Below are 27,995 nucleotides of genomic sequence, written 5' to 3'. Positions count from 1 at the left end.
TACCTGCTTAGAGGGAAGGGCCCCGACTGGCGCTGCCGCGGCCCCGGTGGAGAGGGCGGCTGGGTCGGAGCGGTGCCGCGGCCGGGGGAGGCGGCCAGGCGGCGCCTCAGCACCCGGACCCCAGGGGCGTGCGGGACCCGGCTCTCGTGGACTTCCTCGGCAGCCGTCGCTTCCTCAGACGGAACTCGGGGGGCGCCCCTTCCGCCGCCCCAGGCCGCCTTGCACCCCAAACTGCTGCGGCAGTGACAGGGAAGAAGCAGACTCGGCCGCCTCCGCCCATCGCCCCGGCCGCAGCCTCCACTCTCATGACAACCAAGCCCAGCCCTGGGCCAGGGCCTCTGCGCGTGCGCGACCCCGCCCCACCCCAGGCCGCGCCTGCGCACAAGGGGAGGGCTCCGCTACTCTCGCCCTCAGGGTCGTGTAGTTTCCGGGGCCACGGCACCTGGGCACACCAGGTGGCGTCGCGCCTTTGCTTTCCTGAGCCTTCTGAGAAAGGTAATGTGGTGTCCGTCGGACGACGCCTGCGCACAAGACCGCGTCGGGCCTCACTTTTCCCAGGCCTTCTGGGTAATGTAGTTTCCGGGATCGGCGCCCGGCCTGTGCCAGCTTGCAGAGCTCACCAGGTGCAGACCCCTGCGGCCAGGGCGAGGACGGATCTGAGCAGCCGGGCAGCGGGTGCCGCCGCCTGCGGGACCCAGAGGGCTTGAGGACATCTGCAATGCTCCAGAAGCCCAAGAGCGTGAAGCTGCGGGCCCTGCGCAGCCCGAGGAAGTTCGGCGTGGCTGGCCGGAGCTGCCAGGAGGTGCTGCGCAAGGGCTGTCTCCGCTTCCAGGTGCCCGCTGGGCTGGGCGGGGACGGCCCGCCGGGGAGGCGTGTGGGGAGAATAGGAGGTGCCGCTTTTCCTCTTCCAAAACGGAGGGTGCAGGCGGCGCCTGGGGCGGGTAGTTTTCGTTCGCCTCAGCCGCTAGGACCCCGGGCCCCCGCAGCCTGGGGTTCCTGAGCGTGGCTTCAGAACGCAGGGGGGTTGGGGGACGACCTGGATCACCCCTTCCCTCTTCCCACCTCTCGGGCAGGACAGCCCTGCATCAGAGCTAGGAGACCCGGGTAGAGTGCCAGGTGCTGGCACGCGGGGTCACGGCTGCTCTGCCTGTCCGGCCTCAGCTTCCCCTTGCGTAAAATGAAAGGCTTGGCTAGGTGGGCTCTGCAGGCCCTTCCAGCCCTCGCAGCTGGGGATTGCAATCGTCACCTTATTCTAGGTTGGTTTTCTTTTTAGAGCAGTATTAGGGTTACCAGGTGTGCATTGCCGGGGTCGGTGCGGGTGGGGTGGGAGTTGCCATAAAATGCCTAAAGCTGACCAGTGCAGAGTAACAGGGAACCAGACTCCAACAAATTAACAGTGCCACGTGCCGGTCACACTTGTACACAGAGGCAACCAACCGTTCTCCTTCGTGTGCCAGCACCGCTCTGGCGGCTGTGTGCTGGGGATGGTGGTGTTCAGCTCCTGGCAGCAGGGAGGCGGCGCTGTCAAAGACAGGCTCTATTTGAAGCGCCCTCAGGAGCTCATTTAAAAAGGGTGAATCATGCAGAGCCAGCAGTCACCCCCTGATGTATGTTTTTCCTGACTCTTCGTATTTTAGAACGGCCCGCAGTCAGGCGCCCTTGCTCCCGCTCCTTCATCCTTGCCTGGGCCTGGGAGCGACTGTGGCATACAGGCGGCAGCCTGAGCCTGCTTCTTTAAGCACAGCTCGTTCCGGTCGTTTGTGAGGCCTGCAGATGCAAAGCCCTCGTCTTGAGACCCTTCCTCCTCCTGTTGCTTCTCCCGTCCCTGCAGCTCCCTGAGCGCGGTTCCCGGCTGTGCCTGTACGAGGATGGCACGGAGCTGACGGAAGATTACTTCCCCAGTGTTCCCGACAACGCCGAGCTGGTGCTGCTCACCTCGGGCCAGGCCTGGCAGGGCTGTGAGTGGCAAGGACTTTGGAGGTGGGCGGGAAGCTGGCACTCTCGGAGGTCCTGGGGGCTTAGCTCCAGGTGCCCATCAGGGTGGGGAAGGGTCCCCCTTACTGTGAACTCTCGGGTCTCAAGGAGGAAGCCCTCTGGAGGCAGAACTGGTCAGCGTCGCTTAGGTGGCAGAGTCCTCAGTCCTCTCGTTCATGAACCCAGCTGTTCAGTTGGTCGTCTTTTTCTTCAAAAAACTCTTTTAATTTTATTTGCGTTCATTTGAGGTGTCCTAGCAATTCCCAAGAGCAGAGGGAGGGCTTTGGGGTTGGGGCCTGCGCAGTTTCATGGGGAAGGTGGAGCCAGGAAGAGATGCTGTTCTGTTCTGCTGGGCCGAGCACCCTTCTGGAAGGACCAGGTGGTGGTTCGTGGGATGCTCTCACATTGTTCTCGGTTGGTGTTTGCTGAGATGCTGTCCTCAGGGCTCAAGTTTGGGGGCAATTCCTTTGAGAGGTGGTTCTTTCGGGGCATCTGTATTGAAGCCTCAGGACACAAAGTCCTGCCTTTCAGAACCACCCCAATGCCAAGGTCTGCGCTTGTTTGACTCCCGTAAAAGAGAGCTTTTGGCCACTGGGGCAGGAGATGCCATCATGTGCCTTTACCTGGGAGGGTCGGCCAGTGTTGTGCCAATGCGGTTAGGCTCCAGGAGATGCTTCTGGCGGCCCAGGAAGGACATGGGTGCTCTGAGGGATGGAGCTGTGGCTCCTTGGCCTAAGGGGTAGAAAGAGAGAAGTCGAAGCGTAACGTCCATGTGGCCACCTCCCCGGCTACAGTGTTGGGGGCTCCACTGTCAGCATTGAGGGGTGACGCCTCTGGTGTGTGCTCCAAGGTTGCAAGCCCCCTTTCTCCACTGGGCCTTGTGCTTTTAGAGGAGGCAGCCGGAAAATGTATCACTGTGATGCCCCCTGGGGTGGCCCCTGCAGGAGGTGGGGGCTGGGCAGGGGTGTGCTCAGGGTATGCCTCACCTTTGGATGTTATCTTTCTTTCCCATTTCAGGGCATAGTTGAAAGACAGCAGAGCACGTTGCTCTCTCTCTGTCTCTCCCTGCGTCTCTCAGTCTCTGTCTCTCTCCTCTGTCTGTCTCTGGCTCTGGCTCTCTCTGTCTGGCTCTGGCTCTCTCTGTCTGTCTCTGGCTCTCTCTGTCTGTCTCTGGCTCTCTCTGTCTGTCTCTGGCTCTCTGTCCTTCCTTTCTCTGGCGCTTTATCCTCCTCTCTTCCGTGAGGCCACTAGTCCTCCTCCTCGTTAGACTTAAAAAACTTTTTTTTCTTTTCTTTTATGAAAACATTGAGATGGGGTCTCCCTCTGTTGCACAGGCTGGCCTCAAACTCCTGGGCTCAAGAAGTCCTCCTACCTTGGCTTCCCAAAGTGCTGGGATTACAGGCATGAGCCACTGTGCCTGGCCAAAATATTTTTGTGTGATTTATATTTTGAGACTTTGTTGCACAGGCTGGAGTGCAGTGGCACAAACCTGGCTCACTGTAGCCTCGACCTCCGTGTTTCAAGTGATCCCGTCGCCTCAGCCTCCCAAGTAGCTGGGACCACAGGCATGCACTACCACGTCTGGCTAATTGTTTTGTATTTTTTGTAGAGATAGGGTTTCGCCATGTTTCCCAGGATAGTCTCACACTCCTGGGCTCAAGCTGTCCTCCTGCCTTGGCCTCCTAAAGTGCTGGGATTACAGGTGTGAGCCACTGTGCCTGGCCTAAACCATTTATTTAGAAATAATGACAGATTCCCAGGAAGTTGCACAGGTAGGAAGGTCCTATGTACCTCTACCCTTTCCCTCAAAGGCAACATCAGATACAACCGTGGTACAATATAAAACAGGAACACCGACACTAGTGCAATGTGTGTGTTGTTCTTTCATTTCTCCCCATGTAGATTCCTGTGACCAGCATCAGGGTCAAGGTACAGACCTCTCCCATCCATCACTCAAGGTTCTCCCCTTTATAATCCTGCCTACCCCTGCCCACCACCAATCCCTAGCCCGTAGCAACTGCTGATATGTTCTCCATGTCTATAATTTTGTCATTTAAAGAATATTAGGGGCCAGGTGCGGTGGCTTACACCTGTAATCCCAGCACTTTGGGAGGCCGAGGTGGGTGGATCACCTGAGATCAGGAGTTCAAGACCAGCCTGGGCAACATGGTGAAACCCCGTCTCTACTAAAAATACAAAAATTAGCTGGGCATGGTGGCAGGCGCTTGTAATCTCGCTACTCGGGAGGCTGAGGCAGGAGAATCGCTTGAGCCCAGCAGGTGGAGGTTGCAGTGAGCTGAGATTGTGCCATTGCACTGTAGCCTGGGTGACAGGCTGAGACTCCGTCTCAAAAAAAAAAAAAAAAAAAGAATATTAGGTAAGTGGAATCATAAAGTACGTGACCTTTTGAGATGAGCCTTTTTCACTCCACATAAGGCTCCTGAGATGCATGGAAGTTGTGTGTATCCATAGTCCATTCCTTTTCATTGCTGAGTAGCATTCCATGATTTGGTTTTACCACAGTTTGTTCAACCATTCGCCTGTGGAAAGATATTTTGTTTGTTTCCAGTTTTTGACTATTACAAATGAAGCTGCTCTGGCCAATTATGTACAAGTTTTTCTTTTTGCTTTCTTGTTTTCTTTTGAGACAGGGTCTCACCCTGTCGCCCAGGCTGGAGTGCAGTGGTGCAATCATAGCTCACTCTAGCTTTCACTTCCTGGGCTCAAGAGATCCTCCCACCTCCGCCCCTGAGTAGCTGGGACTACAGGGGTGCACCACCATGCCTGGCTAATTTTTGTATTTTCTGTAGAAACAGGGCTTCATCATGTTGCCCAGGGTGGCCTATAACTCCTAGGCTCAAGCAATCTACTCGCCTTGGCCTCCCAAAGTGTTGGGATTACAGGCGTGAGCCACCGCACCTGGCCATCTTGACAGGTTTTTGCGGGATGTAGGTTTTCATTCCTCTGGGGAGAATGCCCAGGAGTACAGTGCTGCACTGTGTGGTGTGTGTTTAGTTTCTGAAGACAAGGATGTCCACTCTTGCTGCTTCTGTTTAACATGGTACTGCAGAGTCTAGCCAGGACATTTAGGCAGGAAAAATAAAAAGCATCCAGATTGGAAAGGAAGAAGTGAAGCTATTTCTATTTGCAGATCATATGAACTTGTATGTAGAAAACCCTAAGGAGTCCACTAAAAAGTGATTGGAACTAATCGTCAAGTTTAGCAAGGTTGAAGGATATAAGATCATATGCAAATATAGAAATACACTTCCAATGAACAATCTGAAAATGAAGCAGAAAATCATCCCATTTACACTGGCATCAAAAAGAATAAAATACTTAGGATAAGTGTAACAAAAAATTGTGATACTTATATTCTGAAAACTGCAAAATGTTGTTGAAAGAAATTAAAGTTTTGAATAAATGGATTAACATCCCATGTTCATGGATTGGAAAACTTAACATTGTTAAGATGGTGGGACTCCCCAGACTGACCTACACATTCAACACAATCCCTATGAAAATTCCAGCTGGTTTCATTGTAGAAATTGACATGCTGATTCTAATCCACAGTTCATATGGAATTGCAAGAGACCCAGAATAGCCAAAACGACTGTGAAAAAGAACATAGTAGGAGGACCCACATATTCTGATTTCAAAACTTAGTACAAAGCCACAGTAATCAAGACTGTCACTGGTACAAGGACAGATATATAGATCAATGGAATAGAATAGAGCACCCAGAAATCTATGTATCTGTGGTCAGGATGCCAGGACCATTCAGTGGAGGGGGAAGAGTAGTATCTTCAACAAATAGTGCTGGGACAACTGCATATTCACATACAAAAGAATGAAGTTGGACTCTTAGCTGGTACCTTATACAAAAAGTACAATAAATGAAAGACCTAAATGTAAAAGTTAAAAATATAAAGCCCTTAGAAGAAAACATAGGGATAAGTCCTCATCGCCTTGGATTTGGCAAAAGATTCTTAGATTTGACACCAAAAACATGAGCAGCAGAAGAAAAAACAGATAAATTGGGCTTCATCAACATTAAGAACTCTGGGCCGGGCACAGTGGCTCAAGCCTGTAATCCCAGCACTTTGGGAGGCCGAGACGGGCAGATCACTTGAGGTCAGGAGTTGAGACAAGCCTGGCCAACATGGTGAAACCCCGTCTCTACTAAAAATACAAAAATTAGCCTGGCGTGGTGGCAGGCACCTGTAATTCCAGCTACTCAGGAGGCTGAGGCAGGAGAATTGCTTGAACCCGGGAGGCAGAGGCTGAGGCAGGAGAATTGCTTGAACCCAGGAGGTGGAGGCTGCAGTGAACGACAGCCCACAGAATAGGAGAAAATAGTTGCCAATCATGTATCTAATACGGGACTTGCATCAGAATATATAAAGAATCCTTATAACTTAATAGTAAAAAGATAACCCAATTAAACATGGGCAAAGGTTCTGAAAAGAAAGAAATGTCTCCAAGGAAGATATTCAAGTGGTAGTAAGCACATGAAAAGGTGCTTGAGATCATCAGTCGTCAGGGAACTGCAATCAAAACCACGGTGAGATGCTACTTCACACCCACTAGGATAACAACTAGTGTGGGCGAGGATGTGGAGCGACTGGCACCCTCAGGCCCCATTGATGGGAAGGGAAAACGGTGCAGCTCCTGTGGAAAATAGTCTGGCAGTTTCTCAACAATTACACAGAATCGCCATGTGACCCAGCAGCTCCACTCCTAGGTGTGTACCCAAGAGAAATGAAAACATGTCCACACCAAAACTCGTCCATGAGCGTTTACAGTAGCTTTATTCATAATAGCCAAAAGGTAGAAACCACCCAACTCTCCAATGATGAACACTTGGATAAATGGAGTGTGGCACATCCATACAATGGCATTACTCACCATGAAGAGGAATGAAACACAGCATGGCCCAGCCTTGAAACCATGCCACGTCAAGAAGCCTGCACATACAGTAGGGTTCCATTCATAGGAAACATCCAGAACGGGGATGTTAGAGAGATGGAAAATAGATTAGTGGTTGTTTAGGGTTGGGGGTAGGGCAGAGGGGAGGGAGGTTGGTAGCTAAGGAGTATGAGGTTTCTTTTTGAGGTGGTGAAAATGTTCTGAAATTGACTGTGGATGTCGCTGCACAACTCTGGGAATATAATACAACCCATTGTATTGTACACTTTATTTATTTTATTTATCTTTTTTGAGATGGAGTCTTGCTCTCTCCCCAGGCTGGAGTACAGTGGCGCGATCTCGGCTCACTGCAACCTCTGCCTCCTGGGTTCAAGCGATTCTCTTGCCTCAGCCTCCTGAGTAGCTGGGGTTACAGGCATGCACCACCACGCCCGGCTAATTTTTGTATTTTTAGTAGAGACAGGGTTTCACCATGTTGGCCAGGATGGTCGCGATCTCCTGACCTTGTGATCTGCCTGCCTCGGCCTCCAAAAGTGCTGGGATTACAGGCGTGAGCCACCGTGCCCGGCCTCTGAATTGTACACTTTAAATGGGTGAATTGTAAGGAGTGTGAATTATATTTCAATAAAGCTACTTAAAATAGAGAAAAGAAACTGCCAAGTTGTGTGCTAGAGTGGCCGTCTTACCTTTCCACTGCGCAGTTTCTGTGCAGCCTTGCCAGCTTTCGGCGCTGTTGCTGTTTTTAATTTTAGCCATTCTGATTGCAGTGTGGTGATGTCTCATTGTGCCCTTAAATTAATATGCATTTCCCTAATGGCTAACAATGCTAACTATCTGAATATCTTTTATAAAAATAGAGACAGGGTCTCACTCTGTTGCCCAGGTTGGAGTGCAGTGGCAATCATGGCTCACTGCAACCCTGAACTCCTGGGCTCAAGTGATCCCCCTACCTCAGCCTCCCAAGTAACTGGGACTTCAGGTGTGCACCCCCATGTGCAGCTAATTATTATTATTTTTTTTAGAGATGGGGGTCTTGCTTTTTTTTTTTAGAGATGGGGTCTTGGTTGCCAGGTTGGTCTCAAACTCCTGCCCTTAAGTGATTCTCCCACCTCGGTTTCTGAAAGTGCTGGGATTACAGGCGTGAGCCACCGCGCCCAGCCCTAAATATCTTCTTATGTGCTTATTTGCCATCTGTAGATTCTCCTTGGTGAAGTGTTTCTTCATGTCTCTTGTCCATTTTCTAATTGGATTATTTATCTATTTTTTTACTGTTGAGTTTTGAAAGTCACCACCCCCCAACCAAAATACCTGGACATGAGTTCTTTGTCAGACATGTGGTTTGCAAATATTTACCCTGTGGCTTTTCATTCTCTTAAGAGCATTTTTTTTGCAGAGTAAGAGTTTTTAGTTTTGAGGAAGCTCAGTGTGTTGATTTTCTCTTTTACGCAGTGCTTTTGATGTTAGGTCTAAGGACTTCCACCAAGTCCTCACTCCCCAGCATGTCCTCCTGTCTTCTCCTGACCCACTGATGTGATCGTGAGGCTTTTCTCATATGGTGGATCACACTGATCGATTTGCAGGTGTGAACCAGCCTTGCATTCCCACTTGGCCGTGGTGATATTTCTTTGTGCGTGTTACTGAGTTCTCTTTGCTAACATTTTGTTAAGGTCCTGGGTAGACTTTGCTTTAACTTCCTATTAAGAGCCTGCCCGGAGAGCTCGCTGCTTCAGGGAGTTGTGAAAAGGCTCCAGGAGAGAGTAGGAAAAGTGATAGGAAGGGCCAAAGTGGGGGGCGCATGGTTTGGAGGGGAGGAGGCCAAATGGGAAAGCAGCCGTCTCTTGGTGCGCTTTCATCTGTCCTCTAAAGCACACCCCGCCCCTTCCTCCTCTGTCCTCATGCCGCCCTTGTGCGTGGTCCCCAGCTGTTGGTGTCAGGGCAAGGACAAAGACCCGGGACACCTCGAGTCTGAGTCCTGGTGATTGCCAGGCCCTGGGGAATGGGGGAAGATGTGGTCAGAGGCTCTTCTTGTGACCGGGGCAGGATGTGTCTTCTGCTGGACCGGCACCTTTTGTTTGTCCCATTGGTGGCAGATGTGAGCGACATCGGGCGCTTCCTCAGTGCGTTTCACGAGCCGCAGGTGGGGCTCATCCAGGCCGCCCAGCAGCTGCTGTGTGATGAGCAGGCCCCGCAGAGGCAGAGGCTGCTGGCTGACCTCCTGCACAACGTCAGCCAGAACATCGCGGCCGAGACCCGGGCTGAGGACCCGCCGTGGTTTGAAGGTGCGTGGGGGCTGCAGCCGGCAGGGGAGAGGCTTCTTTGGAGCCTGAGGTGCCAGAAGAAGTTGGGTTCCAAAAAGCCCCCAGTGAAGGGCTGGCCTGTACCCTCGTGGGTTGAGGTGGGGGACTTGGAAGAAAATGTGCTCATTTCCCAGCATTTCCCAGCCTTGTGGGAAAGGCACCCAACAAGGACTCACGTGGGGCCAGAGTCCAGGGCAGCCCTTGGATGGGACTTTTTATATTTTTATAGATATTTTTTGAGATGGAGTCTTGCTCTGTCCCCCAGGCTGGAGTGCAGTGGTGTGATCTTGGCTCACCGCAACCTCTGCCTCCCTGCACCCTCTGCCTCCCAGGTTAAAGCGATTCTCCTGCCTCAGCCTCCCGAGTAGCTGGGATTACAGGCAAGTGCAACCACGCCCTGCCAATTTTTGTATTTTTAGTAGAGATGAGGTTTCTCCATGTTGGCCAGGCTGGTCTCGAACTTCTGACCTCAGCCTCCCAAAGTGCTAGGATTACAGGCGTGAGCCACCGCGCCTGGCCTATTATAATTATTTTTAAAATTGTGCTAAAGTACATATGACATAAAATTTACCTTCTCAACCATTTTTTTAGTGCACAGGTCATTGGCATTAGGTACAGTCACATTGTATGCGGCCATCCCCACCGTCATCTCCGGAACTCCTTCCACCTTGCAAAGCTGAACCTGTGTCCCCGTTACATCACTCCCCCTTCCCCCTCCGCCAGCCCCTGGCAACCACCATTCCGGTTTCTGTCTCTCTGATTTGATGACTCTAGGGACCTCATATGAATGCAGTCACATAGTGTTTGTCCTTGTGTAACTGGCTTATTGCACTCAGCACAGTGTCCTCAAGGTTTATCCATATCGTAGCATATATCAAAATTTCCTTCTTTTTTTGAGACAGAGTCTTGCTCTGTCGCCCAGGCTGGAGTGCAGTGGCGTGATCTTGGCTCACTGCAAGCTCCACCTCCCAGGTTCATGCCATTCTCCAGCCTCAGCCTCCCGAGTAGCTGGGATTACAGGTGCCTGCCACCACGCCTGGCTAATTTTTTTGTATTTTCAGTAGAGACGGAGTTTCACCGTGTTAGCCAGGATGGTCTCGATCTCCTGACCTCGTGATCCGCCCGCCTCGGCCTCCCAAAGTGCTGGGATCACAGGCGTGAGCCACCACGTTCAGCCAATTTCCTTCTTTTTAAGGCCAAATGACAGTCCACTGCGTGTACATACCACGTCATCTATTCACTCCACTGCGTGTACATACCCCACTCTGTCCATTCACTCCACTGCATGTACATGCCACGCTCCGTCTGTTCGCTCCACTGCGTGTACATGCCACGCTCCGTCTGTTCACTCCGCTGCGTGTACATGCCACGCTCCGTCTGTTCACTCCGCTGTGTGTACATGCCATGCTCCGTCTGTTCACTCTGCTGCGTGTAGATACCACACTGTCTATTCACTGACACTTGTGTTGCTTCCACCTTTTGGCCTGGCCTTGTAAGCCCATCAGAGGCAATGCTGAGAGATTGTAGCCTTTTTGGGAAAGGAGGGCTTGAGGGCCAGGCAGAAGCTCCTTGGTGGTATTTGAGATGCTTCTAAAAACAAAAACCAAACAGGGACGCTGTCTGTGTCACCATTAGAATACTTCTCAAGATGATGCAATCTGGCCAGGTGTGGTTGCTCACACCTATAATCCTAGCACTTTGGGAGGCCGAGGCTGGAAGACAGCTTGAGCCCTGGAGTTCAAGATCAGCCTAGGTAACAAAGTGAGACCTCATCTCTAAAAACATTTAAAAAGTTAGCCAGGTGTGGTGGTGCGTACCTGTAGTCTTAGCCACTTGGGAGTCTGAGGCAGGAGGATTCCCTGAGCCCAGGAGGTTAAGGCTGTAGTAAGCTGTGTTTGTGCCACTGTACTCCAGCCTGGAGAACAGAGCAAGACCCTGTCAAAAAGATGAAGCAGTATGACCCTCATATTCTGCCCTGCTTGGCACCTGAGCTGGGCAGGACACAGACCCAGAGGCCCCTGGCCTGCCCTGTGGACTTGGGGGTCTTCGCGTTTTCCTTGCAGGCTTGGAGTCCCGATTTCAGAGTAAGTCTGGCTATCTGAGATACAGCTGTGAGAGCCGGATCCGGAGTTACCTGAGGGAGGTGAGCCTGAGTGAAGACCGGGTATGCTGGGCGGGTTTTTGAAGCCAGGCTCTGTGGGCTCTGGAAGCCTGTGGTCCTCACGATGGGCAGTGGGTAGGACCACACTCCGTGCTTGCGTGGATCTGGTGGGGCTGCTCTGGTGAGGGAAGCTAGCGCACGGACCCTGTGCCTCCTCCCTTCATGGGGGTGAACACCCATCGGGCCTTTTCAGCTGCACTTGAGGTCACGGGTTGGAGAGTGGGGAGGTGGTGGCTCCTGCCTGCCTCCCCTCCTCTCCTCCTCTCCCCCCGAGGCTTCTTCCTGGGCAGCAGTGGCAAGCGTCAGGGCAGACACAGAGCCTGAGCTGTCATTTGCCCAACTGTGACCAAGGTCAGCAGGTGCTACAGGGATCTGAGGCCCTTCTAATGAGCCCATCCTTGGTCTGCAAACCTCTACCTCTCCCTCCTCCCTCCCAAAGGTGGAGTCAGCTCTGCCCTCATTTCCATCCACCCCATCTGAATGTGGATTTCCTCATCACATAGCATGATGTGCCATGCTACACCATACCACACCATACCACACCACACCACACCAGGCCACTCCACACCAGGCCACACCACACCAGGCCACACCATACCATGCCACACCACACCAGGCCACACCACACCAGGCCGCACCACACCATACCACACTACACCAGGCCACACCACACCATGCCACACTGCATCATTAGCATGTGGAGGGTGCTGTGGAGGCCCCTGCAATGGGTGTCCTGTCCTAGTGCTGCCCTGCATGGTTGGCCCCCATGCCCTCGGCCCACTCCTCTCTGTGGCACAATTGCTAATGCTGCGCTGCACCCCATTTTTCTGCATCTCTTCGAGGTCCTGGCGACTTGCCATGTTCCCTTGCATTTCCCAGCCTGCTCCCTGTAGTGGAGCTAACTGATCCTGATACTCTTCCCTGCAAGTGCAATGACCAGGCCCTTCCACGCACCACTGCCTGCCTGACCAGGGTGGGATGGCCGTGCCTGCCTGACTTTATTAGCTCATCTTCTTTTCTGAGATGGAGTCTCACTCTGTTGCTCAGGCTGGAGTACAGTGGTGCAATCTCAGCTCACTGCAACCTCTGCCTTCCAGGTTCAAGTAATCCTCCTGCCTCAGCCTCCCAAGTAGCTGGGATTACAGGCATGTGCCACCATGCCCAGCTAATTTTTTGTATTTCTAGTAGAAATGGGGTTTCACCATGTTGGTCAGGCTGGTCTCAAACTCCTGACCTCAAGTGATCCGCCCACCTCGGCCTCCCAGAGTGCTGGGATTACAGACGTGAGCCACCACACCCAGCCTGTTATCTCATCTAAGTCTCACCCAGCCTGGGGGCTGGTGTGGTTCCCTCCATTTCACAGGTCAGAGTCTCCCAGGGTGGGACAGCCCAGCAGTGGCCGAGAGGCCACGTGAACTCAGACCCTCTGACCACAGGACTGGGCTTGGGCAGGGTCTCAGAGGGCCATGGAGTGAGATGGATCTAGAGCCAGTGCGGGTTTTGGGGCGCTGTGCACCAGGCTCAGCGACGTTCCTTGGTTCCTCCAGGTGAGCTCCTACCCCTCCACGGTGGGTGCGGAGGCTCAGGAGGAATTCCTGCGGGTCCTCGGCTCCATGTGCCAGAAGCTCCGGTCCATGCAGTACAATGGCAGCTACTTCGACAGAGGAGCCAAGGGCGGCAGCCGCCTCTGCACACCGGAAGGCTGGTTCTCCTGCCAGGTGAGCTGTGTGCCCTTTATCCTGGGGCCACCCGGCTGGCCTGTGGAACACAGCCCGCCTGGGGCAAGGCAGGTGGGGACCTTCAGCCCTTGCCCTGCCTGGGCAAAGCCTTGTGAAGAGGTACAGCCCTCACATTCCCAGGGAGGGCGGCAGTGTCTCAGCCAGTGCCTCTCAAGCTGCAGTGCACACAGGAGTCCCTGGGGAGCTTGCAGAGGGCTGCAGGGCCCCGCCCCAGGGCTTGTCTCGGTAGGGCTGGGCGGTGTCTCAGTCAGCCCCGGCTGCCGTAACAGATGACCCCTGCTGGGGAGGCTGGAATGGCAGCTGGTTACTGCTCACAGTTCTGGAGGCTGGAAGCTGAGATCAGGTCCGCACTCCCCCGCTGCCTTCCCAGGTGTCCCTGCTGCACCGTGCTAGGCGTGGTCTGGCCTTTAGTGGTGATCCGTCTGTGTCTCTGGCGAGTCCTGGGCACACCCCTCCCCCTCCCATGGTGTGGGGAGCAACTTGAGGCGCCTCTTGGCGTTTGCACACTGCAGTTGCATTCCTGGTAAGGTCCACTGATGCCCGTGATCTTCCGAGTGCCACTCAGTGGGTCCAGCAGCAGGGGCCAGGTGGTGGGCATGGCCTGCGGTGCTTCTTCCCATGGGACAGGGCTCCTTGCTGCTCCTGCCAGGCACATCCTTCTGGGGTGATGGGCTCTGGCCATAAAAACGCTTCTTCCAAGTTAGCTTAACATTTAGACTTTGCGGTGCGCTCGCTCACCACTCACTGAGTACTTACTTTGTGCCTGGCACTGTGGGAGGGGTTGGGACACAAAGATGAAAAATCCTTCATCCCTGACGGCAGGGTGAGTCCTGCACAATGGAAGGTGAAAGACACATAAATGAGCAAGACAGAGGAGGCCGAGGGGCTGCAGGAGCCGCAGCCAGCATCCTGGGAGCCAGGGCCAGTCAGAAGCGGCCTCAGGGAGGGGGTGGGGCCTTAGAGCATGTTGACTGATAGGTGGGGGCGCAAGAGTGAGCTGGGAGGGACCAGGTGCTCCGGGCATGGCAGTGGGAAGCAGTGGGCTCTGCTGGGGAGGCTGTGAGTCCCCAGGGTGATGGGGGCACAGAGTGCAAGTAGGCACTGGGGCTCCGGGCACGTGCTCTGCAGATGTCTGTTCATGAATGAGTGTGTTGAGTGCTGGGCTGCGGACCACAGGGAAGACGGAAGCTGTGGCCATGGCACCTTCAGTGAGGCAGCCCTGCCTCTGCATTGGGATCACAGGGAAACATCAGGAAGCCGTGGGCAGTGGCTGGAAAGGGAGCCTCTGGGACATGGGTCCTTGCTTCTCACGCGCTGGCCCTGCCCTGGCAAGTCAGTACCTTCCTGGCCTCACTTCCCATGAGGTGGGGGTGCTGGTGTGTGATCACAGGGGTAACAGTGACAATAACTACCTTGTCCTCTTTGGGAACTCAGAACATATTGTTAGGGGTAATGATGGAAAAAGAAGGATCTGATTCCAAAGGCACAGCTTTTTTTTTTTCTTTTTTTTTGAGACGAGTCTTGCTCTGTCACCAAGCTGGAATGCAGTGGTGCGATCTCGGCTCACTGCAACCTCTGCCTCCCAGGTTCAAGTGATTCTCCTGCCTCAGCCTCCCAAGTAGCTGGGATTACAGGCGCCCGCCACCATGCCCGGCTAATTTTTGTATTTTTAGTAGAGATGGGGTTTCACCATATTGGCCAGGCTGGTCTCGAACTCCTGACCTCAGGTGATCCACCCACATTGGCCTCCCAAAGTGCTGGGATTCCAGGCATGAGTCACCGTGCCCGGCCAAGGCAGAACTCTGAATCTCCCTAAAGCAGCACACCCTGGATCAGGGACCAACCCCCACGGGGTGTGCCTCTCAGTAAGATCGCCTGACTTGGTGTATTAGGCCATTCTTGCATTGCTATAAAGGAATAGAGAGTGGGTAATTTATAAAGAAAAGAGGTGTAATTGGCTTCCGGTTCAGCAGGCTGTACAGGAAGCATGGTGCTGGCATCTGCTCAGCTGCCGGGGAGGCCTCAGGAAACTCACACTTGTGGTGGAAGGGGAGGCAGGAGCAGGCACATCTCACGGGGGGGGAGCAGGAACGAGAGGGAGATTGAGGGGTGGGTGCTACTTTTAAGCCAGATCTCAGGAGGACTCACTCTGGCGTGGGCAGCACCCAGGGGATGGTGCTAAACCCTTCATGAGACATCCACCCCCAGGATCCATCACCTCCCACCAGGCCCCGCCTCCCACACTAGTGCTGACATTTCAACATGAGCTCTGGGTGGGGCTGCACGTCCAAAGCATGTCACTTGGTGACTGAGACTGTATGAGACTCACTTCTGGCTGGGAGCAGTGGCTCAACGCCTGTAATCCCAGCACTTTGGGAGGCCAAGGCGGGCGGATCACGAGGTCAAGAGATCGAGACCATCCTGGCCAGCAAGGTGAAACGCTGTCTCTACTGAAACTACAAAAATTAGCCGGGCCTGATGGCGGGCGCCTGTAGTCCCAGCTACTCGGGAGGCTGAGGCAGGAGAATCGCTTGAACACAGGAGGCGGAGGTTGTAGTAAGCTGAGATCGGGCCACTGCACTCCAGCCTGGCGACAGAGCGAGGCGCTGTCTCAAAAAAAAAAAAAAAAAAAAAAAGAGACTCACTTTCTGGCCTTCCCTCATTGTCTTTTGGCCCCCAGGGTCCCTTTGACATGGACAGCTGCTTATCAAGACACTCCATCAACCCCTACAGTAACAGGGAGAGCAGGATCCTCTTCAGCACCTGGAACCTGGATCACATGTAAGCTCACAGAGCGAGGTTCAGACCCATGAGTGCCTGCGGGGCCCTGTCCCTGCCGCGGCCCTGTCCCTGCCACGGCCCTGTCCCTGCCACGGCCCTGTCCCTGCCACGGTGTTGCCTCCTTGGGTTTCAAGGGCTGCGCCCGTGTTACAGCCCAGGGAAGGGGTACCTGATGGCAGCATGGGGGGCTGCTGAGCGGGCACACACCATTCCCTCCACTGTCAGTACGTGTGCCTGACCCGGAGCCATCCCTCCTGTCCCCTCCAGTCATCCCTGTGGATGGAGCTGGTGGGCAGCGTCCTTCCCCAGAACACAGGTCCCAGCCCTTGGCTGTCAGAGGTTCTGAACCTCTGTGAGTTTGAACCAGGGTGAGCTCAGACAGCGGGAGCTCCTGGTGTTATGATAGGTAAGGGTGTTTTTCCCTTTTTCTTTTTCTTTTAGAGATGGAGTCTTGCTCTGTGGCCCAGGCTAAAGTGCAGTGGCAGGATCATGGCTCACTGAAGCCCTGAACTCCTGGCCTCAAGCGATCCTCCTGCCTCAGCCTCCTGAGTCGCTGGGACTACAGGTGCTCGCCACCATGCCTGGCTGGCTTATTTTGTGGAACCAGCAGAGCAGAAGTCTCAGCAGGCAGGAGTGTTTCACAGCCGTACGAGCTCTATGGCTCTAACAAATGGGCAGGATGGAAAACTTCATTCTTTTAAACTGAGATGCATTCCTTGAATATAATTGTAGCCTTGCCCTTGCTCTTTGAAGACAGAGGCCTTCAAATGCCCTTAAAATGGCTGTACAGGATGAGCATCCCTAATCTGAAAACCTGAAATCCTAAGTGCTCCAAAATTCAAAACGTTTTGCCACCAACATGACGCTCAGAGGAGATGCTCATCCGGGCATTTAGGATTTGGGATTGTTTTTTGTTTTTTTGTTTTTTTTTCCGAGATGGAGTTTTGCTCTTGTTGCCCAGGCTGGAGTGCAATGATGTGATCTCGGCTCACCGCAACCTCCGCCTCCCGGGTTCAAGCGATTCTCCTGCTTTAGCTTCCCCAGTAGCTGGGATTACAGGCACGTGGCACCACGTCCAGCTAATTTTGTATTTTTAGTAGAGACGGGATTTCTCCATGTTGGTCAGGCTGGTCTTGAACTCCTGACCTCAGGTGATCCGCCCGCCTCAGTCTCCCAAAGTTCTGGGGTTACAGGCGTGAGCCACCACATCCGGCCGGATGTGGGATTTTTTTAAGGATGCTCAGCTAGTCAGTATAATGTAAATATTCCAAAATCCTAAAAAAATCCCAAATCCAAAACACTTCTGGTCTCCAGCATTTCAGATGGGGACATTCAACCTGTATTGCTTTCGGAGTGAGATTTTTTTAAAGTATGTAAAACACTGTGGTCATAGTTGAGCTTTTACCCTGTCCATACTCAGCCTCTACACCTTGCCCCGAGGGAAAACACTTGCGAAAGGTGTGTGTGCCCTTCAGAGCCCTCTCACTGCACCTTTACCACAAGCGTGTGAGTTTAACATGTACATACACGGTGGCCTCCCATGCTGTGGTCTGCAGAGCCGTGTAGCTGCACCTTTACCACACGCGTGTGAGTTTAACATGCACGTACGTGGCCTCCCATGCTGTGGTCTGCAGAGCCGTGTAGCTGCACCTTTACCACACGCGTGTGGGTTTAACGTGTACATACGTGGCGGCCCACGCTGTCATGTGCAGTGTACCTGTTCATTGCATGCTATGCTTAGATTCGGCATATTCATTTCAGCAGGTGCAGAACACTTCACTTTTTGAATAGGCTCTAATTTTAACATCTTTCCATACTGGGAGGCATTTAGGTTATTTCTAATTTCTCATCATTATAAAAATTCCTGGGATGAACACTCTATGGAATGAACCCATATGGTCTGGTTCCATGCTATTTAAAATGTGGTTACTTTCAAGCATTAGCAACATCTGGGAGCTGGGAATTCAGATTCTCAGGCCCCATCCAGACATAACCCAGGTGCCTGGGGATTGGGGTGTGCGTCCCAGCATGGACAAGATGCCCCAGTGTCTGAGCTTGAGTCCCTCTAGGGAGTGTGCTGGGTCCTAATGACACCTCTGTTCCCTCTCTGAGCCTGGCCAGGCTGCTCTCGAGTGTCCCAGCCTACACGCTCGCCATCCGTGTGAGTTCATGCTTTCCCGGGTTCTTGCTGACACTTGGTGTCATTGTACTTTTTTGCATTTTCCCAACCCGATAGGTGAGACACAGATTCTCTTTCTCTAATTTTCATTTTCCTGATGACTAGGAAGGTTGAGTTTCTCTTTCCATGTCTGTGGCCGCTTGTGTCTTCTGTGTTTCTTTCCTTTGCTCGTTCTGTCTTGGGCTATGGTCTTATTTGTGGGCATGCTTTACACATTCTGGATACGTTAATCCTATGATATCTTTTATCACAAGTTTTATTTATTTGTTTTTTGAGATGGAGTCTCACTCTGTTGCCCAGGCTGGAGTGCAGTGGCGTGATTTCGGCTCACTGCCACCTCCACCTCCTAGATTCAAGCGATTCTCCTGCCTCGGCTTCCCGAGTAGCTGGGACTACAGGTGTGCACCACCACACCCGGCTAATTTTTGTATTTTTTTAGTAGAGATGGGGTTTTGCCATGTTGGCCAGGCTGGTCTCAAACTCTGACCTCAGGTGATCTGCCCACCTCAGCTTTCCAAAGTGCTGAGATGATAGGCATGAGCCACTGTGCTGGCCCACAACAAGTTTTCAATGTTAATGTGCTCAGATGTTCCCTTTGTGTGTTAAGAAATCCTGCCCTACCCTGTCTATCCGAAAGAGATTCTCCTACTCTTTTCTCTGCTGGTTTGCTGGACCCCTTGCCACATGCAACAAGTACCCAAAAATGTTTTCTCCCGGCCGTCCAAATGCTCTTGTCCTTTTCAAGACCATTGCAGGTGGGGACATCCATCTAGGGGACACAACCAGCATTTACAGAATGAAATAGGCCATCCTAGAACAGAGTACAGATGAAAATAGCAGAAGGGACAGTGTGAGTCAGAGGAATGTTTCACCAAGTGTTTGCTGCGGTTATATTTTCTCTCACGCTTCCTAAATATGTATACTCACACACAGATAAGTGTGTTGGGTTTTAATTAAAAATGTAGTTTTTAGCACCGGTCTTTGGAAAGTTGCAGAGACAGTGGTCTGTTTGCCACAGGCCTGTCCTGACATTTGTGGGGGTTGACACCACGTGCCACATGTTTAATTATTTAAGAATTAAAAGCTAATGAACAATGAAATAAAATGCATGCTGTCCCCCTACCTGGACTTACGTAGCATCATGGCTGGGAAGGTTCGAGAAGAATTTGCAGGCCTTTCCCAGTTCCGGGATGTGCACAGCAGTGGAGCCTAAACATGGCCTGCCACCTGCTGCCTGCACCTTCTCTTCCCACCCTTACTGCCACCTCATACCAGGGGCCTGCACAGACAGCATCCACGCTTGGAACACCTTCCCTCTCGGGCTGAAGGGCGCGGGCCCTGGGGCTCAGCCTGTCCGAGGAAGATGGCCTGGCCCAGAGCCCATGTGGTTCAGGGGCCCCTGGGCGGAAGGTGGCACGAGGAGCGTCCGTGTGGGCTCTGGGTGGACCTGACTCCTCAGCCCAGAAGAATCCTGCCTGCCGTGGGAGGGCTGTGGCGGGTGGGGCCTGGAAAGCTCCCCTTTCCCGGAGCCCTAGGGACGTATCTTTTAACACCATAGCGGGGTCCTCATGGCCTGTGTGAGCCCTGCCGCTGGGGAACTTTCCTTTCTGTCTCTTCACAGATGTCTTTGGCCGTCTTTGGCCCTTTACTTCACTTTATTAACGTTTGCTTTTTTAAAAAATTTATTCCTACCTTCTACCTTTGTGGGTTTCTTCTTGCTTATTCATTTGTTTGTGTGTCTTTTGTATCTAATCTATACTTAAGGTAGTTTCCCCTAGGCTGCATGAGTTGTATCTTGGGAGTTCAGTTTTTTTTTTTTTTTTTTTTGAGGCAGAGTCTCACTCTGTACTCAGGCTGGAGTGCAGTGGCATGATCTCGACTCACTGCAACCTCTGCCTCCCAAGTTCAAGCGGTTTTTCATGCCTCAGCCTCCCAAGTAGCTGGGATTACAGGTGCGTGCCACCCCGCCTGGCTAATTTTTGTATTTTTGGTAGAGACGGGGTTTCACCATGTTGGCTGAGCTGGTCTCGAACTTCTGACCTCAAGTAATCCACCCGCCTCAGCCTCCCAAAGTGCTGGGATCACAGGTGTGAGCCACCACGCCTGGCTGGAGTTGTTTTGAGACTGCATGATTTACATTATGATTTTGTTTTTGATCCATGGATTTTACAGAAGTCTTTTCAGTTTCCGAACATGTTTTCGTGTTTGTGTTCAGTGTCTTGTGTTCCTGCCTGCCTTTCGTTGTGGTCTGTTTCCTTGTAACTGGTCAGCGTTTGTAGATGTTCATAACACTCAGCACCTCAGTTCCACTGTGCCGGCTTTCTATTCTGTGCCGGATTTCTATTCTGTACTGGATTTCTATTCTGTGCCGGCTTTCTCTCGGTCCTGTGGCGTTTCCACCCCTTTCCTTTGGCCTTTATGTGCCATTAGGTTTGGGCTTATCTCTTGTTAGCCAAGGGTAACAGCCTTTCGTCTTCATCTAACCTGAGATTCTGTCATTCAGCCAGCCGCAGCTTGAACCTCCTGCTGCAGGTGTTGTGACAGCTGCTGTCTCCTAGAATGTGACTCTGTGGGGTCCCTCGCTCTCAGCTGTGTCCCCAATGTGTGGGACGTGGGACAGAGTTTGGCCATGATGGCTACTCAGTGAATATCTTTTTTTTTGAGACGGAGTCTTGCTGTGTCGCCTGGGCTGGAGTCCAGTGCTGCAATCTCCTCTGACTGCAACCTCTGCCTCCTGGGTTCAAGTGATTCTTGTGCCTCAGACTCCAGAGTAGCTGGGATTACAGGCACCTGCCACCACGCCTGGCTAATTTTTGTATTTTTAATAGAGACAGGGTTTCACTATGTTGGCCAGGCTGGTCTCGAGCTCCTGACCTCAAGTGATCTGCCCACCTCAGCCTCCCAAAGCGCTGGGGTTACAGGCGTGAGCCACCACGCTGAGCCCACTCAGTGAACCTCTGTTGACCGTTTTGTTGAGTGAATACAGATTGGATTTTAGCTGCTTTACTCTGGGTTTGTATCCACCATGCCGCATCTTCATGTTCTTCTGGTCTCTTCTGTGCCTTCTGTTGACTTACTTGAGTTTCCTTCTTTCCCTTGCCCATCACCCCACCCTTTTGTGGTTTGGCGTTCATGGTGTCCCTAATGTTAGTGATACTGGAAGACAGCACTGCTGCTGTCCCCTCTCCCGGGCCGGCCTCGCTGTGACCCTCTGCGGTATTCTTTAGTGTTCGTGTCTCACCTTATTTTAATCCTGCACAAAATGCTGGTGTGGTTTTATGGCCAACACTTCCATTTATTTATCAACAGATTCACCTGCGTCTGTGTTTGCCAGTGCTTCTTGCATCTCACCTCTGGGTTCAATTTCTGATTACTGATGTGTAGCCCTTAGTGTTTCTTCCACGAGTGGCTGTGAGGGGTAAACTCTACTCAGCATTTGAAAAGGTCCGTTCAACTTCCATTCTTGAGTAATTATTTAGTTAGTACTGAATTCTAGGATGACAGATACCTACCTTCAGTACTTTGAAGAATAACTCCATTGTCTTCTGGAATCTGTGAGAAATCTGTTGGCAGCCTAATTTTCTGCCTTTTTAATGGTAGTTTTAGATTTTTCTCCTCCTCTTGGAAAGTGGTAAGTGTCTAGGTAGAGCTCTTTCTTTTGGATTCTGCCTGGGACTTGTATTCCTTGTGCTGAGGACACACTTTTCTTTGGTTTTGGAAAATGCTTCTGCGTTGATAACGTGTGGCTTCTCTTTGATTCTGCCTGTGCGGTTTTCCGGGAGCGCCTGTTAGCTGCGTGTTGGACCTTCTCATTCTGCTCTCCTCATGCTGTGCCTGTGTCTGGGCTGCTGTCTCACTGGGACTTTCTGCTGTGGACTCCATCATGTCCCCCAAGATTCGTATGTTGAAACCCTAATCCCCAGTGTGACTGTATCAGGCGATAAGGTCTTTGGGAGATAATGAAGGTCATGAGCGTGGGGCCCTAATCCACTAGGACTGGTGTCCTTAGAAAATGGGAAAGGAGCTCACTCTCCCTCTGTCTCTGCCACGTGGGGACACAGCGAGAAGGCGGCTGTCTACCAGCCAGGAGGAGAGCCCTTACTAGCACCCGGCATGCGGGCACCTGTTCTTCCAGCCTCCAGGACTGTGAGAGAGTAAATACTCAGTCTGTGGTATTTTCCTCTGGCAGCTGGAGCACACTAAGACACTCCTGTATTGTTCAGGAGTTCTCTCTTCAGCCGTTCATGTGTTCATTCTGTCCGCTGAGTACATGCTTCCTTTTTTGGGTTCCTAAAGAGCCCAAAAGAAGTGCTTTTGGGTTCTTTATAAAACGAGCCTTTTTAATGCCAGTCTGTTTTCATTATTTCCATTTCTTTTTAATCACTTTAATCATTAATCATCCATTTTAAGCATATTTGTTTTACAGTCACATGCTAAAGCATTCAACCTTGCCCACAGAGAGGTCTGGCATTCGTTCTTGAGCCCTGGGAGGTAAACTCCAATGCCTTCAAGTGTCCTGCCTGGTAGGAGTGTCTTTGTTCACCTGGGGGCCTTGGGTCACTGGATAGTTTAATGGGGTGATTTAGGATGGGGTCTTTGGGTCAGCTTGACCTCTAGAGGGCTTGAGGTGGAGGTTGGCCCCGTGGGCCATCAGCCATGTCTGTGTGAGCCCCAGTAAAGGCTGGCACCCAGGCCTGGTGAGCTTCCCGGTTGGCAGTGTCGTCACAGAGGGCTGTGGAAGTTAGTGCTTGGGGAAGGTAGGGCTGGCCATGACCCCACAGGGAGGGGACAGCTGGAAGCTCTGGGATTGGAACCTTCCTGGACCGCCCCCTCTGTGCCTCTTAACCTTGGCTGATTTTCATCTGCAGCTATAAGAAACGATAACCTTGAGTCCAACGGCTGACTGGGGGATCTGCGAGTCCTTTCAGAGAGTTATGGAGTCTGAGGTGGTCTTAGGGACCCCTCCCTGCTGTAGTTGGTGTCAGGAGTGAGGGTCCTTGTGGACTGTGCTGGGCTCCTGAAGGGCCTGTCACGTGGGCAGCCCTCTGCCGCTGCTGGGTCTGCCTCTCCTGCTGGTGGAGCCTTCTGCTGCTGTGTGTTTGGGCCCGGAGCTCGCTTCAGTGGGAAGTGCTTCCCGTAGGCCTCCTCTGTGCTCTGGTGTGTCACGGCGCCTTCAGTGTGGCTCTGGTGGAGCCTTCTGCTGCTGTGTGTTTGGGCCCGGAGCTCGCTTGGGCCTGGAGCTCGCTTGGGCCTGGAGCTCGCTTTAGTGGGAAGTGTTTCCTGTAGGCCTCCTCTGTGCTCCGGTGTGTCACGGTGCCCCTTCAGCGTGGCTCTTCATGGGTTCGGATTTGATTCCTGCAGATGCCCAGGGTTTCCCTGTGACTTGGAAGCAACTTCCTGCCATTTCTTGCTTGTGGTTCCCTGCCTTGTTGGTCGTGTACTTTGGGCCGTACACCCTGCGTTCTGTGGATGACTGTGAAGGTGGGGACAGGAATGCACTCCCGATGTCCACACCCCGTGTGCTTCCCTACCTTCTCTCCCCACGCTGAATTCAGGCTTGTCCACGTGACACCAGCGAAGGCAACACTGAGCTAACAGAGGCCTGCTTGCGTGGGGGACTTGTCCCCTCTGAACACTGCCATGGCCATGTGAGGGAGCCTGTCCTGGCTCCTTCAGGATGGGGGAGGACAGGGGAGAAGGGCCCAGCCCTAGGCCACCCTCCATCAGACACAGCCCCAGTGTGCACCAGGCAACACCAGCAGAAGGCCCCCCAGGCCAACCCCCGGAAGCCACTGCATTTTGTGGTGGCTGCTTCTGCAGCATTAGATAACGGGCTCGGTGGGTTTCCCTTCCTCTTGCCCAAGCCCCGGGCTCCGCTCAAGCTTTTCTGTCCCCCTTAATGGCTATGGCAGGGGTCTCGGTCCCACCTCCCTGTCTTTCTAGGGTCCCCTGGGCCTGTATCAGGGACTGGAACCCTGGTGAGCCCCTGGACCATAGCTTGCCTGTGTGCACTAATTTCTCTTTGGTTTCTGGCAGCTGGGGAGCCCCTTTCTTTTGATCTCAACTGAGTATTTTAACAAGGTGACTTTTGGCTGGGTGTGGTGGCTCATGCCTATAATCTCAGCACTGTGGGAGGCCAAGGTCGGGAGTTCAAGGCCAGCCTGGCCAACATGGTGAAACCCCATCTACTAAAAATACAAAATACAAATACAAAAATTAGCTGGGTGTGGTGGCACACGCCTGTAATCCCAGCTACTCAGGAGGCTGAGGCAGGAGAATGAGTTGAACCCAGGAGGCGGACATTGCAGTGAGCTGAGATCGTGCCACTGCACTCCAGCCTGGGTGACAGAGCAAGACTCTGTTTCAAAAAAAAAAAAAAGGCGACTTTTGCTCAGCATTTTGTGGGTTGTAGGGAGAGGGGTCTGCACCAGTTTAGCTCACTCACCACCCACCATAAGCCCTCCTGGCCATGGGGTCTCTAAACCCCACTTGTTACTGCACAGTCTTCCAAATGGTTTATAAGTGAAACAACAATATCATGTTGTGTGTGTGTGTGTGTGTATGTGTGTGCGTGTGTGTTTGGGACAGTCTCACTCCAACCAGGCTAGAATGCAGTGGCACGATCTTGGCTCACTGCAACCTCCGCCTCCTGGGTTCAAGTGATTTTCGTGCCTCAGCCTCCTGAGTAGTAGCTGGGATTACAGGCGTGTGCCACTATGCCTGGCTAATTTTTTTGTCATTTTTGTAGAGGTGGGGTTTCACCATGTTGGCCAGGCTGGTCTCAAACTCCTGGCCTCAAGTGGTCACCCACTTCATCCTCTCAAAGTGTTAGAATGACAGACGTGAGCCACCACGCCTAGCCCCATGTAGTTTTTTGTTTTCTTTTTTTTCAGACAGAATCTCACTCTGTTGCCCAGGCTGGAGTGTGGTGGCACAGTCTTTCTCTCTGCAACCTCTGCCTCCAGGGTTCAAGCAGTTCTCCTGCTTCAGCCTCCTGGGCAGCTGGGATTACAGGCATGCATCACCATGCCCAGCTAGTTTTTGTATTTTTAGTAGAGATGAGGTTTTGCTATCTTGGCCAGGCTGGTCTTGAACTCCTGACCTCAGGTGATCCGCCCGCCTCAGCCTCCCAAAGTGCTGGGATTACACGTGTGAGCCACTGCGCCTGGCCTCATTTGTTTCTTAAACAGATACACATATATGCATATAACGGTATAAGATTAGGATTGGAAAGATCAATAGCAAACCCTTAATAGTGATTACCTCTGAGGGGAAGGAGGGACATAAGATTACAAGTGGTATCAAAAGTGACTTCAGCTTCCTTTGTAAGGCTCTGTTTGTAAAACTTTCATGTCCTGTCATGTAATTTTTTGGGGGTAAATCTATACGTAGATGAAACGTGGAGGCAGTTAAGCCAGTTGTTGATGGTGGGTGACTGTAAGTGATGGGAAGGTGGTTGACCCCCTTTATTTTCTGCGTACTTTTCAGTATTCTGAACAGTGACACAAGTCTTTTTTTTTTTTTGAGATGGTGTTTTGCTTTTGTTGCCTAGGCTGGAGTGCGGTGGCGTGATCTTGGCTCACTGCAACCTCCACCTCCAGGGTTCAAGTGATTCTCCTGCCTCAGCCTCCCAAGTAGCTGGGATAACAGGTGCCCTCCACCAAGCCCAGCCAATTTTTTGTATTTTTAGTAGAGACGGGGTTTCACTATGTTGGCCAAGCTGGTCTCGAACTCCCAACCTCAAGTGATCCGCCCGCCTCGGCCTCCCAGAGTGTTGGGATGACAGGCGTGAGCCACCGTGCCTGGCCACAAGTCAAGTTTTAAAAAGTAAGAGGAGCAAGGCTGCTTGCATCAGGCTCTGCTCAACAAACCTGGCCAGTAGGTGCGGCCGTGTGTCCGTGATGCCACTTAGGGGAATTGGTGAAGAGCTGTGACTGCAATACGCTGCTGTGACCTGTTGCCTGTGGCACCGTGACCACAGAAAATGATGTCTCTAACCTTACTTTGCAGAATAGAAAAGAAACGCACCATCATTCCTACACTGGTGGAAGCAATTAAGGAACAAGACGGAAGAGAAGTGGACTGGGAGTATTTTTATGGCCTGCTTTTTACCTCAGAGAACCTAAAACTAGTGCACATTGTCTGCCATAAGAAAACCACCCACAAGCTCAACTGTGACCCGAGCAGAATCTACAAACCCCAGACAAGGTTGAAGCGGAAGCGGCCTGTGCGGAAACGCCAGTGACACGTACACACCACGTTCTGGTCTTTGTTTGAGCCCTGACGTGGGCATCATTTTAACAGGTGCCTTTTTTGTTTTTTTGTTTTTCGTTTTTTTGGTCACTCCAGTAGCTCCTGGAAAAAACCTTAAAAAATGTTTCCTCCAAATCTGATTTCATTACATTTCTGAATTGTTGTTTTGTTTTGTTTTGTTTTGTTTTGTTTTGTAGATGGAGTTTCACTTTTGTTGCCCAGGCTGGAGTGTAGTGGTGCGATCTCGGCTCAGCCTCCCGAGTAGCTGGGATTACAGGCATGTGCCACCACGCCCGGCTAATGTTTGTATTTTTAGTAGAGACGGGGTTTCACCATGTTGGTCAGGCTGGTCTCGAACTCCTGACCATAGGTGATCCGCCCACCTCAGCCTTCCAAAGTGCTGGGATGACAGGTGTGAGCCACTGCGCCCAGCCCGAATCATTTCTTATACCTTCTGACAGCCCAACTTCCAGAGGACAGCTCTGGGGTACTCGTTGGATGTCTGTGAGTTCCTGGTCATACGGGTCAGTAGGGATAAGAGTTGTCTGTGGGCTGAGGAATTCTGTTCTCTGGTTTCACCAGCGTTGGGTTTGCTCATGTAATGTGGTCACCATACTCAAATGGTGTCATGGCTGAAGTTGGCCACCTTGCTTGAGGGACAAGTTGTTTATGCATCAGCTCTCTGCTGGGTCTCCCTTTCCATGGCAAATGGGCAGCTCCATCCTCTTGACTCTTCTAAATGCCCAAAAGAGGTGCCATGCTTTGGGGGTACGATGTTTATACTCCGTAAAGAACATACAAGGACATTCACTGCTGATTTTTTTTTTTTTGTTTGAGACAGGGTCTCACTCTGTCGCTCAGGCTGGAGTGCAGTGGTGCAATCTTGGCTCACTGCAACCTCCGCCTCTCAGGTTCAAGTGATTCGCCTGCCTCAGCCTCCCAAGTAGCTGGGATTACAGGCACCTACCACCACGGCCAGCTAATTTTTGTATGTTTAGTAGAAACGGGGTTTCACCATGTTGGCCAGGCTGTTCTCGAACTCCTGACCTCAGGTGATCTGCCCGCCTCGGCCTCCCAAAGTGCTGGGATTACAGGCATGAGCCACTGCACCTGACCTGCTGAATTGTTTATAATGGCAAGAAGTAGGAAACCCCCCAATGTCTGTGAGTAGAGCCACAGCTATCACGTTGAACCACATGAAACTGCTGTTTTCTAGGCCAAAAACGGCGAGCGATCATTTATTTCATGATTCAACCTGATACATTTACACAATGCAAAACTGTGTCGCAGTTTCAGGCTTTTATGAGGAAAGTGTTTCTGTGTAGAAGCTGGAAGCTGTTCAGGGCACCGGCGGCTGAACCCTGCTCCGTTGGTCAGCGTTACTATCATCTCAGATCATATGGAGCTCATGTCAGCCGTGCGGGTGGCGGGTGCACAGAGACGGTCTGGAAGGAAACGCGCGGATCTGAACAGCAGTAATCCTGGGGGTTATGGGGGTTGGGCTGGATTACAGAGGGCTCATTTTCTACATCATGTATTTTATGATACTTGAATTTTTTGAAATGGGCATTTATTTTATAACATGTTAAAATGTACTTTTTAAATTAAGTCATTTTGTAATATTTGAATTTTTACATTTGTTGTACAATCAGGAAAAGCAATAAAGATTTTTCAAAAATAGA

General features: G+C 52.0%; 2 protein-coding genes across 11 annotated transcripts in view; one reads left to right on the top strand and one right to left on the bottom strand.

Moving 5' to 3' along the window:
• Window positions 1–612, bottom strand: part of CEP104 (centrosomal protein 104) — a 43,036-nt gene extending 42,424 nt beyond the window's left edge. The window contains exon 1 of one of the 6 annotated variants that reach the window (XR_008668823.2): window positions 4–505. The gene's annotated coding sequence lies outside the window, so the exon portion shown is untranslated. Of the gene's footprint in view, window positions 1–3 lie in introns of all 6 variants that reach the window. The other 5 variants (XM_063703281.1, XM_063703284.1, XM_055352093.2 and 2 more) reach the window with 5 other exon arrangements.
• DFFB (DNA fragmentation factor subunit beta) lies at window positions 357–27,995 on the top strand. Of its 5 annotated transcripts, none has more exons than XR_002002730.4 (8): window positions 380–832; window positions 1,832–1,958; window positions 8,994–9,182; window positions 11,264–11,343; window positions 12,909–13,079; window positions 15,781–15,881; window positions 26,071–26,364; window positions 26,511–27,995. XR_002002730.4 is itself a non-coding variant. In XM_019010325.4 (7 exons), the coding sequence occupies exons 1-7, from the start codon at window positions 719–721 to the stop codon at window positions 26,303–26,305; spliced, it is 1,017 nt and encodes a 338-aa protein (XP_018865870.1). In that variant the 5' UTR covers window positions 357–718; the 3' UTR covers window positions 26,306–27,995. The 5 variants fall into 5 exon arrangements, 2 of the variants coding, with proteins under 2 accessions (XP_018865870.1, XP_055208366.1); XR_008668894.2 differs by lacking the exon at window positions 26,511–27,995 and adding an exon at window positions 16,323–16,446 and having other exon boundaries at window positions 400–832; window positions 26,071–26,194; XM_019010325.4 differs by having other exon boundaries at window positions 357–832; window positions 26,071–27,995.

This window comes from Gorilla gorilla, chromosome 1, assembly GCF_029281585.2.
Source record: "Gorilla gorilla gorilla isolate KB3781 chromosome 1, NHGRI_mGorGor1-v2.1_pri, whole genome shotgun sequence".
Taxonomy (NCBI): domain Eukaryota; kingdom Metazoa; phylum Chordata; class Mammalia; order Primates; family Hominidae; genus Gorilla; species Gorilla gorilla.
This window is presented reverse-complemented; position numbering and strand designations above follow the sequence as displayed.

Excerpts from the sequence above, each read along its gene's own strand:
- DFFB (XM_019010325.4), top strand. The coding sequence starts at position 719 with ATGCTCCAGAAGCCCAAGAGCGTGAAGCTGCGGGCCCTGCGCAGCCCG. Across the intron at positions 1,959-8,993 it reads GGGCCAGGCCTGGCAGGGCT|ATGTGAGCGACATCGGGCGC; the intron begins GTGAGTGGCAAG and ends CATTGGTGGCAG. Across the intron at positions 9,183-11,263 it reads GGACCCGCCGTGGTTTGAAG|GCTTGGAGTCCCGATTTCAG; the intron begins GTGCGTGGGGGC and ends TTTTCCTTGCAG.